At 43.9% G+C, this 19939-nt stretch overlaps 1 protein-coding gene across 1 annotated transcript in view; it reads left to right on the forward strand.

The window, feature by feature from the left end:
• Positions 1 to 1794: 1794 nt before the first annotated feature.
• LOC133444515 (NACHT, LRR and PYD domains-containing protein 3-like) overlaps positions 1795 to 19939 on the forward strand; it is a 32790-nt gene continuing 14645 nt past the window's right edge. The window contains exons 1-7 of the mRNA XM_061722356.1: positions 1795 to 1926; positions 2657 to 2758; positions 7183 to 7262; positions 9143 to 9230; positions 13165 to 13396; positions 14558 to 14839; positions 16821 to 18595. Coding sequence (XP_061578340.1) covers positions 1795 to 1926; positions 2657 to 2758; positions 7183 to 7262; positions 9143 to 9230; positions 13165 to 13396; positions 14558 to 14839; positions 16821 to 18595 — 2691 coding nt within the window. The remainder of the gene's footprint in view (positions 1927 to 2656; positions 2759 to 7182; positions 7263 to 9142; positions 9231 to 13164; positions 13397 to 14557; positions 14840 to 16820; positions 18596 to 19939) is intronic.

The following is a 19939-nucleotide window of genomic DNA, read 5'->3' on the forward strand; positions in this document are numbered from 1 at the left end:
CATATATTTATGTTAATTTACACCTTGTTGGGCATTATCCCTTAAATATATCCACACTGCTGACATCCCGCTAGCATTAATTGTCTCTATCTTGCCTGAAACGGCCCTGCCAGGATAACTCAAAGTATCACTCTCTTCTCATCACCACGCTGAGATAGCCGACGTAGCTTGCAGTCTGCCTTGCTTCTGTCATCATCCCTAACTTTGAATTATACCACGTCTGTGTGAATCCTGGATTCTAATTGGCTGGCAGGTGGAGGTTATAAGTGATAACCTAAACTACTAGAAAACAAGTTGGGTCAAATTGCCCGATAACTTTAATATCATTACTGGATCAACTGCCAGGTGGTAACCACGGCAACAGAGATTCAGAGAAGAAGAGCCGGCTACCGCAAGAATGAGACATCACCACACTGAGCTTAGCCGACTAGCAGCTAACCGGAACAGCTGACTGAGCAGCGGCTACACACTCACCCGGGGAGCTGCGGGGCGGCTCAACATCTCCCCTTAGAGTCACTAACCAGTAACTACGACAACAATTAAGTGGTATCGGAGAATGTTAGTGAGTATGAGTATATGAGAGCAGTATCGGCCCTGATACCGATACTGGTGAAGTATTTTTCTTCTGCGGATGCGAGTGAAGGAAAGCTCCTGTGTGAGTTTCTAAACTTTTATTGTTCACTTTACTCATGTTGTGCCACAAAAGGGGATGCTGGTTCAGTTATTAAAGAGTTATTAATAATTGTCCTTCGATAATTATTAATAATTTATAAAGTAGATTACTTATCAAATTGAATTATCAAAATGAATTAATCAACACAGGGCACCACCTGACTTATCGGGAAAATAATAACTATCAGCAAAATCAGTCTCAAAATAGCTGGTATTCCTGGGGCAATTCCTCATCACCGAAGGGCCGTAAATGCAAAATCCTGCTCGGGCTTTGAGTCAAATATGGAGGTTCCTTTGTTTCAACCATTGGTCAGCTGTAAGAAAATCCAGGCTGGTCTCAGAGCTGAGCCTTAAAGTTCAAATTAAGGCTTCCCATGTTCACATAGGACTGTGGCCCAACAATCATTTGTGCAAATCTTAAAATGACAGTTATGTAGTTTGAAAACTGAGTATATTTTTCATTTTTAAAAGCTGAGAATCAGAAAAAAATAGCTCAAAAATCACAGTTCCAAGATAAAAAAGCTCAGTAGAAATCTGTAGAAGACTAAGAGACTGTTCGACCAGATAAGCTACAGCTGATTCTTGAGAACCGTTCTGGAAAACCTGAACTAGGACCAGTGATCACATGAGGGTCAGCTGGTCCAGACTTGTGACTGGACGTGTCTACAGTTTGTCCCCCAACATGGTTGTTCATTCGTGTTCCATGTGCTCTTCGTTTGTGTTTTCCAGCTGTGAGAGACCCAACTCTCCAGAATCTGAACGTGTGCCCGGACCGGAACCTGTATCTGCACCAGGACCTGGACCAGGACCAGGACCGGAACTGGGAGCTGAACCTGAACGAAGACCTGATCCTGAAGGAAGACCTGGAACTGAACCTGCACCAGGATCCAAACTAGAGCCTGAATCTCAACCTGGACCTGAACCAGAAACTGAACCTGAACCAGAGTTTGAGCCTGGATCTGCTCCTGATCCCAACCCTGAACAACGTCCTTCCTCTGATCACAAGTAAGTCGTCACCCAGATCTCTCAGATCTAAAGACAGAGGCTCTTTGTAATCAGGATAGGCTTGTTGGTACCAACGGCACCAAAGACCAGCTGATCACCGAGGGAATTCACAGATCAATGTATAGTGGACCAGGAGGACTGGACTTATCGATAGAGGAAAGGGAAGGGTTTACAGACAGAGAGGCCAGACATCCTCCATGGTTGGAGACAGCAGCCCTGACCAAGAGACAGGAGGTGGAGATCAGGAAGGTGAAGAAGAGGAGGTGGAGATGAGGAAGGTGAAGAAGAGGAGGTGGAGATGAGGAAGGTGAAGAAGAGGAGGTGGAGATGAGGAAGGTGAAGAAGAGGAGGTGGGTGAGGAAGGGGAAGAAGAGGAGGTGGAGATGAGGAAGGTGAAGAAGAGGAGGTGGGTGAGGAAGGTGAAGAAGAGGAGGTGGAGATGAGGAAGGTGAAGAAGAGGAGGTGGAGATGAGGAAGGTGAAGAAGAGGAGGTGGGTGAGGAAGGTGAAGAAGAGGAGGTGGAGATGAGGAAGGTGAAGAAGGTTAGTCTGTCTTTGGGAGTGACGATAATTGATAGCATGAAGAAGAACCAGACCAGGTCTGGAGGGGGAACGGGAGTTCACCTAACTTGGAGAAGTTTCAACCATGTCCCTCGGGGACTCCAGGGAGTTCACCTAACCCCATTCTGGTCAGAACGTATATGAAGAGAATTTGCAGGTGCAGCCGCGGCGTGGTGGGGAGCCGATTTGGTGACCTCAGAATTGGGTCTGGGTTCTGTTGGCTTCACCAGTCCAAGACCTGCAACCCTCAATTAGGGCTATATGGAGTATACTCAATGTATCTCGGCTTCTACTCTGTGCGATGTACAAAATGACTATATCGTGAATATTCCAGTATACATTGTCACGCATTTGCTTTTAGCCACGGGTATTAAATTATAGGCATTTCTCACTCTCTCACTCTCGTCTCTCCTTCTCAGAGAGATAAACAAGCGAACCCAGTTACATACATCAGTCACGTGCATCGTCATACGCCCAGCAGAAAGGTGCTGCTGGTGTTGGCGCTGCTGTCCGGTCCGCCGGTCAGTTCCACCTAACTTTCCCAAACTTAGGGTTAGACCTGTGTGCGCCGTGAACTCATCCGCGCGGTTGCTACGCACGACGGACTCTTTTCAAAGCAAACTGGGCACGGTTTAGTAAATACGGGAGTGGATGTTTTATCCTCGCACGCCGTGCTGATGTAGCTCCAACTACGCCGCGCAGCCCGCCGCTGAGCCTTTCCACAGCTTAGAAACGTCACCTAGTGTTTCTTAAATGTGGCCACATGAAATCAATCACTATCATCGAAACAAAGTCAAACAAGACTGTATGACGTCATATTTCTAAATGTAAGTGAAAGTGATGCAAAGTAAAGGAGGGATGGAACACTGCAGTCCCTACACCGACATTAGTCTGAATATAAAGGTGTTATAAGGGGCCCCTCCTGCTCGAGAGCAGCTCATCCTGTGTAATGTCCCAAGGTGGTGGTAATTGGCTCGGTAGGGACATAAACATGTCTATACCCAAAAATGAAAGAAATTGAATACTGACAAATGGGTAACGTGCACAGAAAAGACCCCATTTCAATACCTTGCACAATTGCATTAGACTGGCAAGAGGAACCTTCAGACAGTGGCAAAACATCAGCAAGGATAAACGACTGTGACCCTCCAGTATCCCTCATTATTCTAACTGGCTTCTGGTCTTTAGGATCTCCAGTTAGAGAGACCAAACCTTTAAAGATGAAAGGCCTGAAACAAGCATCTAATGCCTGATGAGAGGGGGTGGGGGGGCTCTGTAGAGGACCCTGAAACAGTTCTAATCAGACTCACTTTTTCAGCTTTTGGTTGTGAAGGGTTTGATGAAGAACCTGACGAGGACTGTTGCTTTCTCTTTAATGTCAAACAATCAGCGATGATATGGCCTTTCCTACGGCAATAGAAACACTCACGTTCTTCCTTTGAGGACGAAACATCAGTTTTAGTTCTGTCAGGCTGTGAAGAACTGTGATCCGTTTTCACAGGCCTAAACACAGAGCATTTTGGGGCTTGGTAAGACACAAACACCTGTTTGTGTGTGAGGACAAACTCATCGGCCAAAATGGTCGCCTGTGACAAGGAGGACTCTTTTCTCTCATTTAGATAGGTGACTATCTTGTCTGACAGTGAACTTTTAAAATCTTCCAACAAGATCTGTTCACGGAGCTGCAGCTCTCAGTAGTGAGGACTTTATGAGCTTCTTCAACAGTAAAATCGCGAGAATTAGAGAAGAAATCAACCAGCCGGTTGTGGGCGTTTCTTCAGCTTTAGCGACTTCCCTAGGCTCTGACTTGACTCTAGACTGTTTTGATCCTATAGACCTCCCTGAGCTGACCTCACTCATCAATAGAGCTAAGTCAACCACATGTATCTTAGACCCCATCCCGACTCGACTATTCAAACATGTTTTTTCTCTTATTGGTACGACAATACTGGACCAAATTAACCTATCCCTAAGCTTATGATATGTACCACAGGTTTTCAAAGTCGCAGTAATTAAACCTTTACTTAAAAAACCTTCTCTTGACCCAGACACCTTAGCTAATTATAGACCAATTTCCAACCTTCCATTTGTGTCTAAAATTCTGGAAAAGGCAGTTTCAAGCCAGTTATGTGACTATTTGTATAGAAATAGTCTGTTTGAAGTCTTTCAGTCAGGGTTCAGAATGCATCATAGCACAGAGACAGCACTTGTTCGAGTCACGAATGACCTCCTTATGGCCTCAGATAAGGGATTAGTGTCCATACTCGTTCTACTGGACCTCAGATAAGGGATTAGTGTCCATACTGGTTCTACTGGACCTCAGATAAGGGATTAGTGTCCATACTGGTTCTACTGGACCTCAGATAGGGATTAGTGTCCATACTGGTTCTACTGGACCTCAGATAAGGGATTAGTGTCCATACTGGTTCTACTGGACCTCAGATAAGGGATTAGTGTCCATACTGGTTCTACTGGACCTCAGATAAGGGATCAGTGTCCATACTGGTTCTACTGGACCTCAGATAAGGGATTAGTGTCCATACTGGTTCTACTGGACCTCAGATAAGGGGTTAATGTCCATACTGGTTCTACTGGACCTCAGTGCTGCTTTTGACACTGTAGATCAGCATTTTACTGCACAGGTTAGAGCATGTTGTTGGGATTAAAGGGACAGCTCTACGTTGGTTTAAATCATATCTATCTGACAGGTTCCATTTTGTTCATGTACATGAGGTTTCTTCAGAACAGTCAAGGGTCTGTTATGGTGTTCCGCAGGGTTCAGTGCTAGGGCCAATCTTGTTTAGTTTATACATGCAGCCGTTGGGAAGTATAATCCAGAATCACGGCATACACTTTCATTGTTATGCTGATGATACGCAGCTCTATTTGTCTATGAAGCCGGATGAAATAGAACCGTTAGTTAAACTTCAGGCATGTCTTAGGGACATCAAGGACTGGATGTCCAGAAATTTCCTGCTTCTAAATTCAGATAAAACAGAGGTTATCATTCTTGGTCCAGAGCATCTTAGGAAGGGATTAGATGGTGTTGCGATGGCTTCCAGTGCAACTGTGAGAAGCCTTGGTGTTATTTTCAATCAGGATTTGTCGTTTAAACCATATGTCAATCAGGTTTGTAAAATAGCCTTTTTCCATCTCCGTAATATTGCAAAGATTAGGAAAATCCTCTCGCAGAGTGATGCAGAAAAACTAGTTCATGCGTTTGTATCTTCTAGACTAGATTACTGTAATGTGTTGTTAGCAGGATGTCCAAGTAATTTGCTGAATAGGCTCCAGCTGATCCAAAATGCAGCAGCACGAGTACTGACAGGAATTAGCAGGAGAGACCACGTCTCTCCAGTGTTAGCGTCGCTCCATTGGTTACCCGTAAAATTCAGAATCCAATTTAAAATTTTATTACTTGCGTATAAAGCCCAAAACGGCTTAGCTCCGCATTATTTGCAAGACCTGATAGAGCCTTATGTTCCTGGCAGAGCTCTCCGTTCTCAGAGTGCAGGTTTACTCGTAGTTCCTAGAGTATCTAAATGTAGATTTGGAGGGCGGGCATTCTGCTATCAGGCACCACTACTATGGAACCAACTTCCAATCTGGGTTAAGGAGGCTGACACCACCTCCACCTTTAAAACTAAACTTAAAACATTTCTGTTTAGTAAAGCCTATAGTTAGTGTTTAGTAAACCTCTAGCTGGTGTTGGTAAATCTCTAGGTAGTGTAAACTCTAGTGTGTCAGAGTCGCTCCTGTAGTTTCTTGTGCTGGCCCCCCCTTCTCCTCCCTTTTCTCTCTTTTGTCCATGTTGCAGCATCCTTTGCCGGACACCGGAACCTGCAGGTGGTCGTGGGTGGCTTGTAGCTTGCATTACGGAGCACAAGTCTTTCCCTGACCCTGCACCCCAACCTGGGACTTGCTGATTGGGCCGGAGCTTCGGGAGCTGCGTGCTGGCCTGCGGTCCCCACCCCTGGTCATCCCGTTGCTGCTTCCACCTGCCTGCTGTGCTGTTGCCGTCCCTGACCCACCAGTCTGGCCCTCGGCAGGAGGGTCCCCCCTGATGAGCCTGGTCCTGCTCAAGGTTTCTTCCCTCCTAAAGGGGAGTTTTTCCTTGCCACTGTTTGGCTTAAGGTTTTTCTCCCACTAGGGGAGTTTTTACCTGCCATTGTTTATGTAATAACTGCTCGGGGGTCATGTTCTGGGTATGGGTCTCTGGAAAGCGTCTAGAGACAACTTTGTTGTATTAGACGCTATATAAATAAAATTGAATTGAATTGAATTGAATTGAATTGAGGGAATTAAAATCCCGAACCTTGTTAGCACAACACCACTTGTCAAACAAAACCCCCTTTTCCCTCGCAAATTCCACATAGGACTGAGCACTGGTCTTTTTATGGTTTCTGAATTTCTGGCGGTAGGCCTCAGGGACTAATTCGTATGTACGCAGGACTACACCTTTAATTTTATCATACTGCACTGCATCCTCCAAGGACAGTGAAGAAACGGCTTCCTGGGCCTTGCCACTTAACTTGCACTGAAGCAAGATTGGCCAAACATCCTCTGGCCACTTTAAAGACAGCGCTATTCGCTCGAAGACACTGAAATAGGAGTCAACCTCTGACTCCCGGAAGGGGGGTACCAAAGCAATATTCTTTGCAACATCAAAGGAGGGCGTGGACACATAATGAGACTGTTTTACTTTCAGGAGCTCTAATTCAATTTGCTTCAACTTAACTTCCTTTTCAGCCTCAATTTCTAACCTCCTCAATTCTAACTGGTAGTCATATTCTGCTTTCTTAGCTCTTTCCTCAGCCTCCGCCTGAAGGTGGGCAAACCGGACCCTTATCTTGGCTTTCTCACTAGTACCACCTAATTCCGAACCTGCCCAGCTATGAGGTGTGACAGGAGCCACAGGCTCCCCTTTGTCTCCCTCTGGTGGCAGAACAGTGGCAACATTCTCTGCACCCTCTACCTGCCATCCAGGAGATGGGTGTGGAACAGACAACAGACCCAGATCAATAAGTTTGTCCAAAACTCTAGTCCTAACATCCTCTTTACGTATCGGCTTTGTAACATGTACTCTAAGATGGCTTGCAAGGTCTATCAAATCCTCCTTCAAAAGCTTGTTAAACGTTTCAAAGCTTGGCTGAGCCAGAAAAACTTCAAGGTCAAACATGACTGGATACTTAAACCAAAATTCAGTTCACAATATCTGTCACTTTTGGGTATACTGATTGGATAACAAGGTGTTTCCCGGACGAGCCCCCAAATGTAATGTCCCAAGGTGGTGGTAATTGGCTCGGTAGGGACATAAACATGTGTATACCCAAAAATGAAAGAAATTGAATACTGACAAATGGGAAACGTGAACAGAAAAGACTTGTTTATTAAGTAAAAGCCTCTGAAAATCCAACAACACAAAAGGTTAAGGGAAGGGACTGGTGGTGTCAAATAAAGAGTACAATCAAAACAATGCTATTCTAATAGTCAACAAAATCTAACCTACCTAGCCAAAATAAAACTTCCTACTCTACCTAAAAAAAGAAGTTACAACATGTGGCACTCACCTCTAACCTGGTGTACTTAACAAAAAAATTACCTATGTGATGCAGTGTACAGGGTACCCCATCTTACCCTGTCCCTTCCCCGTAAGGAACTGAGTGAGAAGTTTGCAAACTGAAAAATGCACTACTGGGGAAGGTTAACTGAGGACTCAAACTAAGACTGAGAAACAAAGTACTGAGACTGTTGGCTGGAGCACAGGTGCTTTTTATATGGTGACGAGCTGAATTGATTGGTGGGACCGCTGAGTGGTGGCCCAACCGGTGGAGAGGGGTGGAACCGAGTGGAGGGAATGGGCTGGACCTGTGAGTATGAGACAGAGTGAAGAGAGAGAGAGAGAGAGAGAGGAGCAGGAGCAAAGAGGAGAAAACACCAAACTGCCCCCCCATACTAGTACACGTAACATCCTGTTAAAACCAGGTAAAACCAGGTAAAACCAGGACCAGAAGATGTTCTTAGCAGATGTTCTTCAGACGGTGTCATTGTGTGACATTTCCCCCAGTTTGTGTTTTCTGTCCTGCCCTGCCTGTCTTCCATCTGCCCTGATTGTTCACACCTGTGTCTCGTTACCCCCTTGTGTATATCTGGTCTGGTCTTGTCTTGCCCTTGCTCCTTGTGGTTCCATACTGTTTGCTCCCTCCATGTGTCCTGCCAAGTTTTCGGTTTTTGCTCTAGTGTTTTTTGTTAATCCTGCTCTGCAGCGTTTTGGGTTCTTGCCTTTTTTTTAAATAAACCCTGTTTTTGCTGAACTCCTGCCTCTCGCTCTCCTGCATCTGGGTCCTAAACAACCCCACCCGTAACAGACGGGGAGTCAGAGAGATGCAACATGCTCTTTCTGTTTTGAAATTACACTTTTTATGTTTGTGCCACTCACTGCTTAGTAACTGTTTAATAAATACAGTTTTGGGAAATTTGAATTATTCCCCCTTTTTGCATGAAAGTTTAAAATTTGCATATATTAATGCAGTATGAACAACAATGTTTTAATGTAGTCATATAGAATCATAATACTGGTGTGATTGTATGCAACAAAGTGTTAAATCAAGTCTAAGGCAAAATATCGAGATATATATCGTGTATCGTGACATGGCCTAAAAATATCGAGATATTAATCAAAGGCCATATCGCAATTAAGGTGCAGCAGAGATCATCTGTGATGCAGAGTTCAAGGTGAATTACACAAACCTTGACTGACGCGTTTGAGTGGATGACTGAAGCAGCCGTCTGTACATAGAGTGTTTTTACTTCACAACAAGACTTCAGAAGCTGTTACTTGGACCTGTCAACCAATAACAGTGAAGCATCTGCAGACCAATCCTCTTTTCTCTCCATTTCTGCAGCAGTCAGCTTCAAACACGTGACGATGTGACGACTGAGGACCAGGATGACTTCAGGGAAGTGATGAACTCCAGGAGAGACAGCTATCATGTAAGTCAAATTGCTTCCAGTCTTAAATCACAACCTCCTTTGTTCCTGAATGAGAAACTCAAGAGTTCCTTGTTCTTCAGCTTCTTCAGCTGATGGAAGCAGATATCTCTCTCTTTCAGAGAAAATGATGTTACAAACAAGGAATAAATCATCATTCCAACAGACCAGTCAGTCGATGCTTTGCTTTTGCTTGTGATTGACCGAAATAAATATTAACTAACTAAAACTAACTAACTAACGCAGAAGGGCCAACTTTTGCAATTCCTGATTTGACCACCAGAGGCTCCAGAAGTGAGGCAGTCTCGTAGTCTGTAGAGGAAGAACCGGACAAATGCTCTGACAAAGCTGAAGTAGAGCAGCTAACGTCTGAGAGGCTGTTAGAAACGTCTACCGCCGTAGACGGGGCGGAGGCTAAGGTAGCAGAGATTGCTCAAGTGTTCAGTGATCCAGTTTGGACCTTGATCCAGTTTCTGAACCTCAACCAGGTCTGTCCCCCCGAAGATCTCCACTTAACCCTTTCATATTCAGGAGGTGGAGACTCAACAAAGAGCTGTTAGTGCAAGCGATGCATCTCCGGATCAGAGCTCCTGAAAAGAGTTGACCCGTGTCCATAGCTACGTCACCTCAAAGCACACACGTTGACGTCAGTAAGCACACCACGTTAGTTCCTTCATTTCGGTCAGACGTTGACTCTTATTTTGGTGCCTTTGAGCACATGGCTTCTGCAAATTAGTCTTGGTCTCTGCCGTTGCAGTGCTAACTTGAAAAGAACGTTGTTGCACGCCTATGAACTTGTCCCTCAAGCAAATGGACAAGGTTTTAGAAACTTGATTCTAACGTATAAAAATGTGTTTACTCTAAATGTTACACAATCCCCAACTGCTGAATGGAGACGCTGTCAGGGACATTTCCCCCAGTTTGTGTTTTCAGTTCTGCTCCACCTGTGTTCCATCTGCCCTGATTGTCCGCACCTGTGTCTTGTTATCCCCTGGGTATATCTGGTCTTGTCTTTCCCTGCTCCATGTCGGTCCGTACGTTTTGCTTCCTCCATGTGTCTTGTCAGGCTTTTGGTTTTTGCTCTTGTGTTTTGGTTAATCCGGCTCTGCAGCGTTTTTGGTTCTTGTTTTTGGTTAATAAACCCAGTTTTTTGCACCTCCTGGCTCCTGCTCTCCTGCGTTTGGGTCCTCAACAAACCACACCCGTGACTGATGCACGTTGAAATTGGTGCGTAAAAATGTATATTCCGCCATTGATGATGACCGTGAGTGTTTGCCGTAAGCAAATATACCTGATTGCAGCAAGCCTTGTTCTAATAAGAATAGAGAAAAGATCTAGGATCCCCTGTGGTGTGGGATCTGTTTGTTTCAGACATGCCCACATCAGACACACTAACCTTTGAGATGCTCAGACCGTCAGAGCCAGCAGGTCTAGCTCCGCCCCCTATTGTGTTTGCTCTCTGTTACATGCAGCGTCGCCCAAAGTTGATAGGTCTTTAGTCCCTTTGTCCTGAGGGTTGTCCTGAGGATTGTCATGAGGGTTGTCCACATGTCCTGAGGATTGTCCACATGTCCTGAGGGTTGTCCTGAGGATTGTCCTGAGGGTTGTCCTGAGGGTTGTCCACATGTCCTGATTGTTGTCCACATGGATGTTAAAATCAGCAACAATGATTCCACGGTTAAATCAACACAGATCACAGACAGCAGTTCACTGAAATCATCAGAGAAGTTTCACAATATTTGCATCAGACATCGAATCCTTGTCACTCCGAGCCTTGGGGGAACGATTTCATCAGACTTTAAAGTCTATGTTGTCCAGGTCTGTCTTCAGAGGGATGAGGGTCTTCCACTTTTGCTCTTTGCAATCAGGGATCTCTTGGATTTAGTCCTGCAGCTTTAGTCTTTGGTCGTGCGGTGGGTCGTCCTCTTCAGCTTCTCAAGGGAAAATGGTGGACGGAAACATCTCACACTGAGCACAATGTGCTAGATTATGTCAGTAGTTTTCAGGAGCGTAGCACCCTATTATGTAATAATTTCCTGATAATGTAATAACATTTGCACTTAACTCAATCGGAAATGTAATAAAACCCAATAATGTAATAACTTAACCAATAATGTAATAAAATATCCTGACTGATATTGTAATAACATGTTTACCGATAATGTAATACCGTATTACATTATTGGGAATTTATTACATTTTTAGGTGGGTCTTTTTTTTTCAAAACTGATAATGTAATCCTTGACGGATAATGTAATATATATATATATATGTTTATTTTCAGTCCAGAGTTCAACATTTTGTGTTTTAAGATACATAAGCATTCATAACACCTACATCCACAAAACAGGACACCTGACATAAACATAGGCCTACATATCCACTCATAAATGGTTATTACATCACTTTCAATGTCAAATTGACATCTTACTCGATGTCAAGTGGTCAGTTGACATGCTGTCATACTGATGGTATATTATGAGATTTACTTGTATAAATAAAGATTAAATAAAAATGAAAATGACAGACCTTTGAAGCAATTGACATGTTCCTCATCTATGTATAAAAGCAGGAATTATTTCTGTCTGTATGTAGCTCAATTATCTTGAGAACCGGCCACTGCTGTGTGAAGTTGAAATTCAGCAGGTGATTGCACAGGAAAAACAATTCTAGAAATAGTCTGGTCACATAGTAAGGTGATCAGATTTCTTAAGCACTGTGTTCACGGCCCGATAGAAAAAAATTGGAAGTCCAGACCAGGATATGTTTTCGGAGGCAATCTCCATTTATTAATTATACAAGTGAATGATGATAAAAAAATGTTTTAAACAGTATTCAGTAACATTAAACAGTATGTCAGGTGTCATGTTTTGTGGATGTAGGTGTTATGAATGCTTATGTACAGTATACCCTCTTCAAATGAAGTGTTACCGAAAGTTGTTTTGTTGGTTTGTGGTTGTCTTCATGAGGTAGTGATTTGTTGGAAATCTGTGAAGTGAAGAGGTACGTTTAGGAAAGAGTTACCTGGGGTTTGTGGGTCAGTGCTGCTCAGAAGCTATCTGAGCTGGAATTCGGGTCTCCCAAGGAGGTAAGTCCATCACCTACTCAGTAAGAGCAGGATGTAGTTGCATGTCCCTGAGTATCTGCATATCTGCGTATGACTGTATGGAACTCAAAGTCTGCAATTTAACCCAATAATCATTCTGGTGTTTCACATCCAGTGTAATATAACATGCTTAGATTCTTAAAACACAAAATGTTTAACTCTGGACTGAAAATAAACATATATATTACATTATCTGTCAAGTATTACATTATCAGTTTTGAAAAAAAAAGACCCACCTACAAATGTAATAAATTCCCAATAATGTAATAAGGTATTACATTATTGGTAAAAATGTTATTACAATATCAGTCAGGATATTTCATTACATTATTGGTTAAGTTATTACATTATTGGGTTTTAATACATTTTCGATTGAGTTAAGTGCAAATTTAATTACATTTTCAGGCATTATTACATAATCAGGAAATTATTACATTATAGGGTGCTACAAGGAGCGTCTTCATCATGCGTGTCAGTTGGCACAAGAATTGTTGTGTTGTGATATGACATTGATGTAGACAATCGGAAGCCCATTACTACCAGACTGGAGGGTCAATGGTCCAGCTGACTGCCAGACTCATCTTTGGTTTTACTGGGTTGGCTCGAGTCCGCTCCTGCCAAGAAGACCTGCAGGTCCAAACGTGGGCCTGTTGGAGCAGGGAAACATCTAAAACATGCAGGGCAGCGACCCTTGAGGGCCAGAGTTGGGAAACACTGCTCTGTAACCCATTTTCACATTTCTGGATGTTCCTGAGTTTGTTCAAGTCCATCTGATTCTCTGTCAAGAATTCAGATTTTAAGACTTAATTTATGATGATTTCTTTCTTTAAGGTAAAATTGTGGTTGAAAGACACTTTGGAGGATTTGGACTCCAAGGGGCTGAAGGAATTCCACTGGTACCTGAGGAATGCAGATGAATCAAATGATGGTTTCAAACCGATCAAACGGTTTCGTCTGGAGCATGCGGACAGATTGGACACAGTAGATCTGATGGTGCAGAGGTTCTCTTCAAAGACCAGAGATGTGGCCGAGACGGTTTTAAAGAAGTTAAAAGGTGATAAAGGTCTGTTGTAGAGAAGGAAAAAACACAAAAACCATCTTAGATGTAGATTTTATCCTGTTTAAACAATAACTGATAATAATATGTTTAATTGATCTCCAACAGAAAAATCCTTGCCGGAACCTGTTTTCTTGGACAATCCAGGCTTTCCAGGTAAATGGTCCCGGTCAGTCGCATTGATTCACTTCACAAAAACTCTCCTGGAAATGGTGTTTCCCTCCCGTCAGGATGCTCTCGATGGAGCCTCTGTAGAAGCTGCTCCTGATGGGGCTCTGACTTTCCTCAGTTTCAGGAGGAAGTAGAGGCACTGTTGAGCCTTCTTGGCCAGTGATGCCGTGTCGGTGTCCCAGGAGAGGTGACGTGCACACCCAGGAACTTGGTGCTGCTCCATTGATAGAAACAAGAGCATGCTGGGCGTGAGCTCTCCTGAAGTCCACAACAATCTCTTTTGTCCACATTCAAAGAGATTTTTGTGTATGCACTACATGGTGGCTAACCTCACTCCTGTAGTCTGGTCCACATGGTGGCTAACCTCACTCCTGTAGTCTGGTCCACATGGTGGCTAACCTCACTCCTGTAGTCTTGCCCACATGGTGGCTAACCTCACTCCTCTAGTCTGGTCCACATGGTGGCTAACCTCACTCCTGTAGTCCGTCTGACGTGCTGAGTCCCAAGCGGTCCAGTTTGTAGTCTGACGTAGTGTCATTTGTTGTCCAAGGAGTGTACGTTGGCCAAAACGATGGTGGGAATCGCTGGCTTGTGTGGCTTAGCTGCTAGCCTGGTTAGTTCTGCCTATGCCAAGCAGAAACTCACGGCTGTATGTGCACCTTTGGACTTTGTAGATGCGATAAGGACGGACAGGAACACTTTTACAACACTTTGACAAACAAAGGAAAACACATATTCAGTGCGAACTGTCCACATTTGTTCTCAAACATTTTTTATGGTCAAATGGAGGAAATTAGCTTCACAGCCTCATTATAAAAACAACCAAACTGTAACAATGCCTTGTCAGATTCATTGTCAAAAGGCAACTTAAAGAGAAACATGTTCATTTTACAAATGTGCTCTAAATACATGTTGGAATACATCTCAATCCTTGTCGACTCACATCCTTAAAACGACAAGTCTCAATAAAGTTTTTGTTTGTTTTTCTTCTCATAGAGGGAAATGTTGCCAGGATGATGAGTGACTTTGTTAAGAAAGTGTCTAAACAAACCCTGACGGAGCTTATGGAGGCCCTCGTAACTGATGGTGTCTTCGATGACCGGGACAAGAAGTCGATACTGGAGGAGAACCACACCAGAGTAAATAAGGCCAGCTGCCTTGTTGACATTGTGATGGAAAAGGAAGAGGCAGTCTGCAATAAGATGATCAATCATCTTCAAACCATAAATCCTTCACTTTCCTTTGAGCTGGATGTTTCCCCCGGTCCATCTGCCGAAGGTGAGTTTACGTCGTTCTGAAATTATGGTTCTTTTCAACAGTTTGAGCATGACATCCTTCCCATTTTTCTCCTTTACTATTTACTCTAGAGACACTAACAGATTAACAGAGAGCTCTGGTCCACTCGGTCGGTTTCCCAAACTACTTGGGTTGAGAACCTGACAAATCTTTATTTGCTTTTTTTTCCTTTTCACATAAGTTGAACAGTAGTGTGGCAAGTTAGTAGAAACTATTTGGAGTGGAGAAGGTCTTTTTCTCTGGGAAGACAAGGGAATAGTCGCTTGTTTCCAGCCCACCAGCTCCGTCTCCAGCATCTATCTACTCGTGTATTTACCTCCTCCTCTTTATGTGTCCAAATCATCTCCCACTTTCTTCCCTTACTTGATCTCCACGATTTTGTACTACAAACACATCCACCATATGTTAATCAAATGCTGACGGAGCTGCAGAGCTGTCAGGGATGTTCATGTTATTTGGGTAGCGACACCTGAAACGGCGATGCTGAGACAGATTTGACCAGTTTTTATATACATTTATATCAACACCAACCTATACATTTCTGCAGATAAGTCTCTGGTCACACCTTGCTTAAGAAGGTGTCTAAGAACACGAATTAAGGATCAGGGGCCTCATTTATAAAGCTTGCGTGCACACAAAACAGGACTTGAAAGATGCGCGCGCCACCTTCTACGCAAAGTTTGGGATTTATAAAAAAAACTTAACGGGAAAATGTGCGTATCTCTACGCAAACTTTGATCCTAGTGCACAAACATTTTGAAGATATGGGGAACTGGCGACGCAGACGGTGAGGTGGTGAAATGAAGCCAGATTCATGACGTACGTTTAATGTCATCACATATCAGACTTATAGATCCATGTACAGCCAAGCCGGCAGTGTTAGACACGCCATGCCGGGAACCTCCCCGTCACCCACCGCTTCCAACTGTAGAGTGACTGAGGACATAACAAATAAGTTAAATGTTCCTTTTCCCAAGTTGTTGTTGAAATGTATATGAATAAACAGATAAAACTGTACTTACTTACTCTCCTCTGTGGTCTCCACCAAATCAGTGTCTCCTTCCCTCTCCGACACTACACCACACACGCTTGCCGTCCCAAGGATGGAGGCTATTCTGGTGTCCAGCGGTGTGGGCTCGGGTGTGCACTAGCCCCCATCCGTCATAGACATGCTCTGACGGTGTCGGGCCACTATCCTCTCGGCCTCCACCGTCAGATCGCACCACTTCTTTTCTATTTCTGCCACAGATCTGTCCGTGGCACTCACAGTGTTTACAGCAGCAATGACGTGCTGCCACTCACTCGCTTTCTTTTTATTGGTGATGCCGCTACTTTAAACACCCAATAATGTGGTTTTCCTGCCTCCACCTCATCTCGATCTCGGTCTCCGTGAAATTTTGCTTTCTGGTCTTCCCTGCCATGATTTTTGAGTGTAAAACACCATTGATCAGCAGGCTCATTTATATGCAAAAACAGTCATAAAGTACTTTGCATTGACCATTCATGGTAGAAAGGGGCGTGTAGAGGGCGGGATATGAGGCAAATTCACCTGTGCAACCTTCCAGCTGGACTATGATTTATAAAGAGAACATTGCGTGCAGATGTGCCTGCACACGGTTTTATATATAAGGATTTTTTTGCGTGCATGCCATTTTCGGCTTTTGAGCGCATGTACAGTTTTAGTAGGAATCCTACACACTCTTTTATAAATGAGACCCCAGGCCTCTACTGTTAACATCATAATACTAGAAACCCAGATGTTCTTGTCACTTCCACGTCCTGAATGTTCAAAGGTGTTTTAAAAGCGATCTACTCAATATTGGACAGCTCGTCGTAAAGTTACAGCTGATCAGTGGATGTTCAGATCTTGATTTTAGATTTTAGATTTTAGAATTAAGTTGTTGAGTGAACTTCATAAAACACTAAATCTCTGTCTTTACGTTCATTCATTAAGGTACGTTAGTTAAAGCTTGTAAAAAGTTGAAGTCTAAGCTGGAGAAGAAGCATCAGCATGTGTTTGAGGGGGTCACTAAAGCAGGACAGAAAACCCCTCTGGAGCAGATCTACACAGAGCTCTACATCACAGAGGGAGGGACCGGAGAGGTCAACAATGAACATGAAGTCAGACAGATTGAAGCAGCTTCCAGGAAACCACACAGAGCAGAAACAACCATCAGACAGGAAGACATCTTTAAACCCCCACCTGGAAGAGATGAACCAATCAGAATAGTAATGACGAAGGGAGTGGCCGGTATCGGGAAAACAGTCTTAACACAGAAGTTCAGTCTGGACTGGGCTGAAGGCAGAACCAACCAGGACATCCAGTTCCTGCTTCCATTCACCTTCAGAGAGCTGAATGTGCTGAGCGAGGAGTTCAGCTTGGTGGAACTTGTTCATCAATTCTTCAGTGAAACCAGAGAAATCTGCAGCTTTGAAGGGATCCAGATTGTGTTCATCTTTGACGGTCTGGATGAGAGTCGACTAACTCTGGACTTCCGCAACTCTTCAGTCGTCAGTGACCCCAGAAAGTCCACCTCAGTGGACGTGCTGCTGATAAACCTCATCAGGGGGAACCTGCTTCCTTCTGCTCGTCTATGGATCACCACACGACCCGCAGCAGCCAATCAGATCCCTCCTGAGTATGACTATGTTGACATAGTGACAGAAGTCAGAGGGTTCACTGACCCACAGAAGGAGGAATACTTCAGGAAGAGGTTCAGAGAAGAGGAACAGAGCAGTAGGATCATCTCCCACATCAAAACATCACGGAGCCTCCACATCATGTGCCACATCCCAGTCTTCTGCTGGATCACTGCTTCGGTCCTGGAGAACGTCCTGGAAACCAGAGAGGGGGGAGAGCTGCCCAAGACCCTGACTGAGATGTACATCCACTTTCTTGTGGTCCAGGCCAAACAGAAGATGGTCAAGTATGACGAAGGAACTGGGACGGATCCACACTGGAGTCCAGAGACCAGGGAGATGGTGGAGTCTCTGGGAAAACTGGCTTTTGAGCAGCTGCAGAAAGGAAACCTGATCTTCTATGAATCAGACCTGAAAGAGTCTGGCTTCGATGTCACAGAGGCTTCAAAGTACTCAGGAGTGTTCACCCAGATCTTTAGAGAGGAGAGCAACATGTACCAGAACCAGGTCTACTGCTTCATCCATCTGAGTGTCCAGGAGTTTCTGGCTGCTCTTCATGTCCATCAGACCTTCATCAAATCTGGAGTCAACCTGCTGGAGGAAAAAAAGAACATCTTCTGGTGGTTTAAAAAAAGAGCAGAGACTCGGCTCTATCAGACAGCTGTGGACAAGACCTTACAAAGTCCCAACGGAAACTTGGACTTGCTCCTCCGCTTCCTCCTGGGTCTTTCACTGGAGACCAATCAGAACCTCCTACGAGATCTGTTGGAACCAAAACAAAGAAGTTCACAGAACAATCAGGAAACAGTTAAATACATCAAGAAGAAGATCAGTAAGGATCTGTCTGCAGAGAGAAGCATCAACCTGTTCCACTGTCTGAATGAACTGAAAGATGTTTCTCTGGTGGAGAAGGTCCAACGGTCCTTGAGGTCAGGACATCTCTCCAGAGATGAACTGTCTCCTGCTCAGTGGTCGGCTCTGGCGTTCATCTTACTGTCATCAGGAGAAGATCTGGAGGAGTTTGACCTGAAGAAATACTCAGCTTCAGAGATGGTTCTACGGAGGCTGCTGCCGGTGGTCAAAGCCTCCAAGAAAGCTGTGTAAGGACCAACACGGACAAATTCGTTCGTTTTGTTTATTTCGAACATGTATAAAAAACAATAAAAAAGATAAGAAAACAAATACAAGGTCGGCATTCCACCACATGAAAAAAACAAAACAAGATCAAAACACATATTTCAGTTAGATGTTCGAAAAGGGGTTTATGTTTATGGGGGTTTATGTTTATGTTTATGTTCATGTTCTGGGTCTCTGGAAAGCGTCTAGAGACAACATCTGTTGTATTAGACGCTATATAAATAAAATTGAAGTGAATTGAATTGAAAAGGAGTGGGGGGAAGTATAAATGTATTTAATCCCACCCCCTTTCCACAACTAAACATAAATTATAAGCCTGTATTTACTTTTTATACTATACACTAATTTGTTTAAATATATATCATTTTTGCAAAAATAACTTGTTTAATACCAGATGTAAGCTCTATCATAAATATAATATTAAAGCTGCAAGCAGCGATGAACGGGCCCTCGCACTCATGGCCACCGCCCCCCATAAGCATATCAGAAATGACACCACCCACGACTTCCTATGTCAAACCATTCAAAAGTTATGGCAGAAAATAGGAACTATGAAATATCGACCAATCAGAATAAGGGGCGGGGCTAATTCAGGCCAATGAAGGTCAAGTACTCAATACCGAGTCCGATGACACCACCCACGACTCTCTATGTCAAACCATTCAAAAGTTATGCCAGAAAATAGGGACTATCAAATATTCACCGATCAGAAGAAGGGGCGGGGCTAATTCAGGCCAATGAAGGTCAAGTACTCAATACCGAGTCCGATGACACCACCCACGACTCTCTATGACAAACCATTCAAAAGTTATGGCAGATAAAAGTTTTCTAGGAGGCGCTGTTGAGCCATCTTGCCACGCCCATAAATGCAAACCATGAAATATCAAATTTATTGATTTAACATCCGCTCATCTTGCTTGGAGCACAGATGCATACTAGAAGACATGACAATTCCTGGTGCCAACAGGTGGTGCTACAACCGATCCTGAATATTCCACCATAGATGTCTTCAGGCTCAGACTAAAGTCATACACATACGTTTTCGACCACATCAAATCATGTATTGTTGAGTTACATCCAATTGATGTTTCATGGCGAGCCTTAAAAATGACCTCAAACTTCGCCGGATCACTGCGGTCACGCCCTCTGGTAAAAAGTTAAAAGCTTCGCAATTTAGCGTCGGCCATGTGTCTAGATTGTACAAACCAAGTTGTGAGCCAATCCGATAAAATCTCTAGGAGGAGTTCGTTAAAGTACGATAGACACAACGATAATAGACACATAAAGGTCATTGCTGCAGGTCAA

Source organism: Cololabis saira, chromosome 5, assembly GCF_033807715.1.
Source record: "Cololabis saira isolate AMF1-May2022 chromosome 5, fColSai1.1, whole genome shotgun sequence".
Classification (NCBI taxonomy): Eukaryota; Metazoa; Chordata; class Actinopteri; order Beloniformes; family Belonidae; genus Cololabis; species Cololabis saira.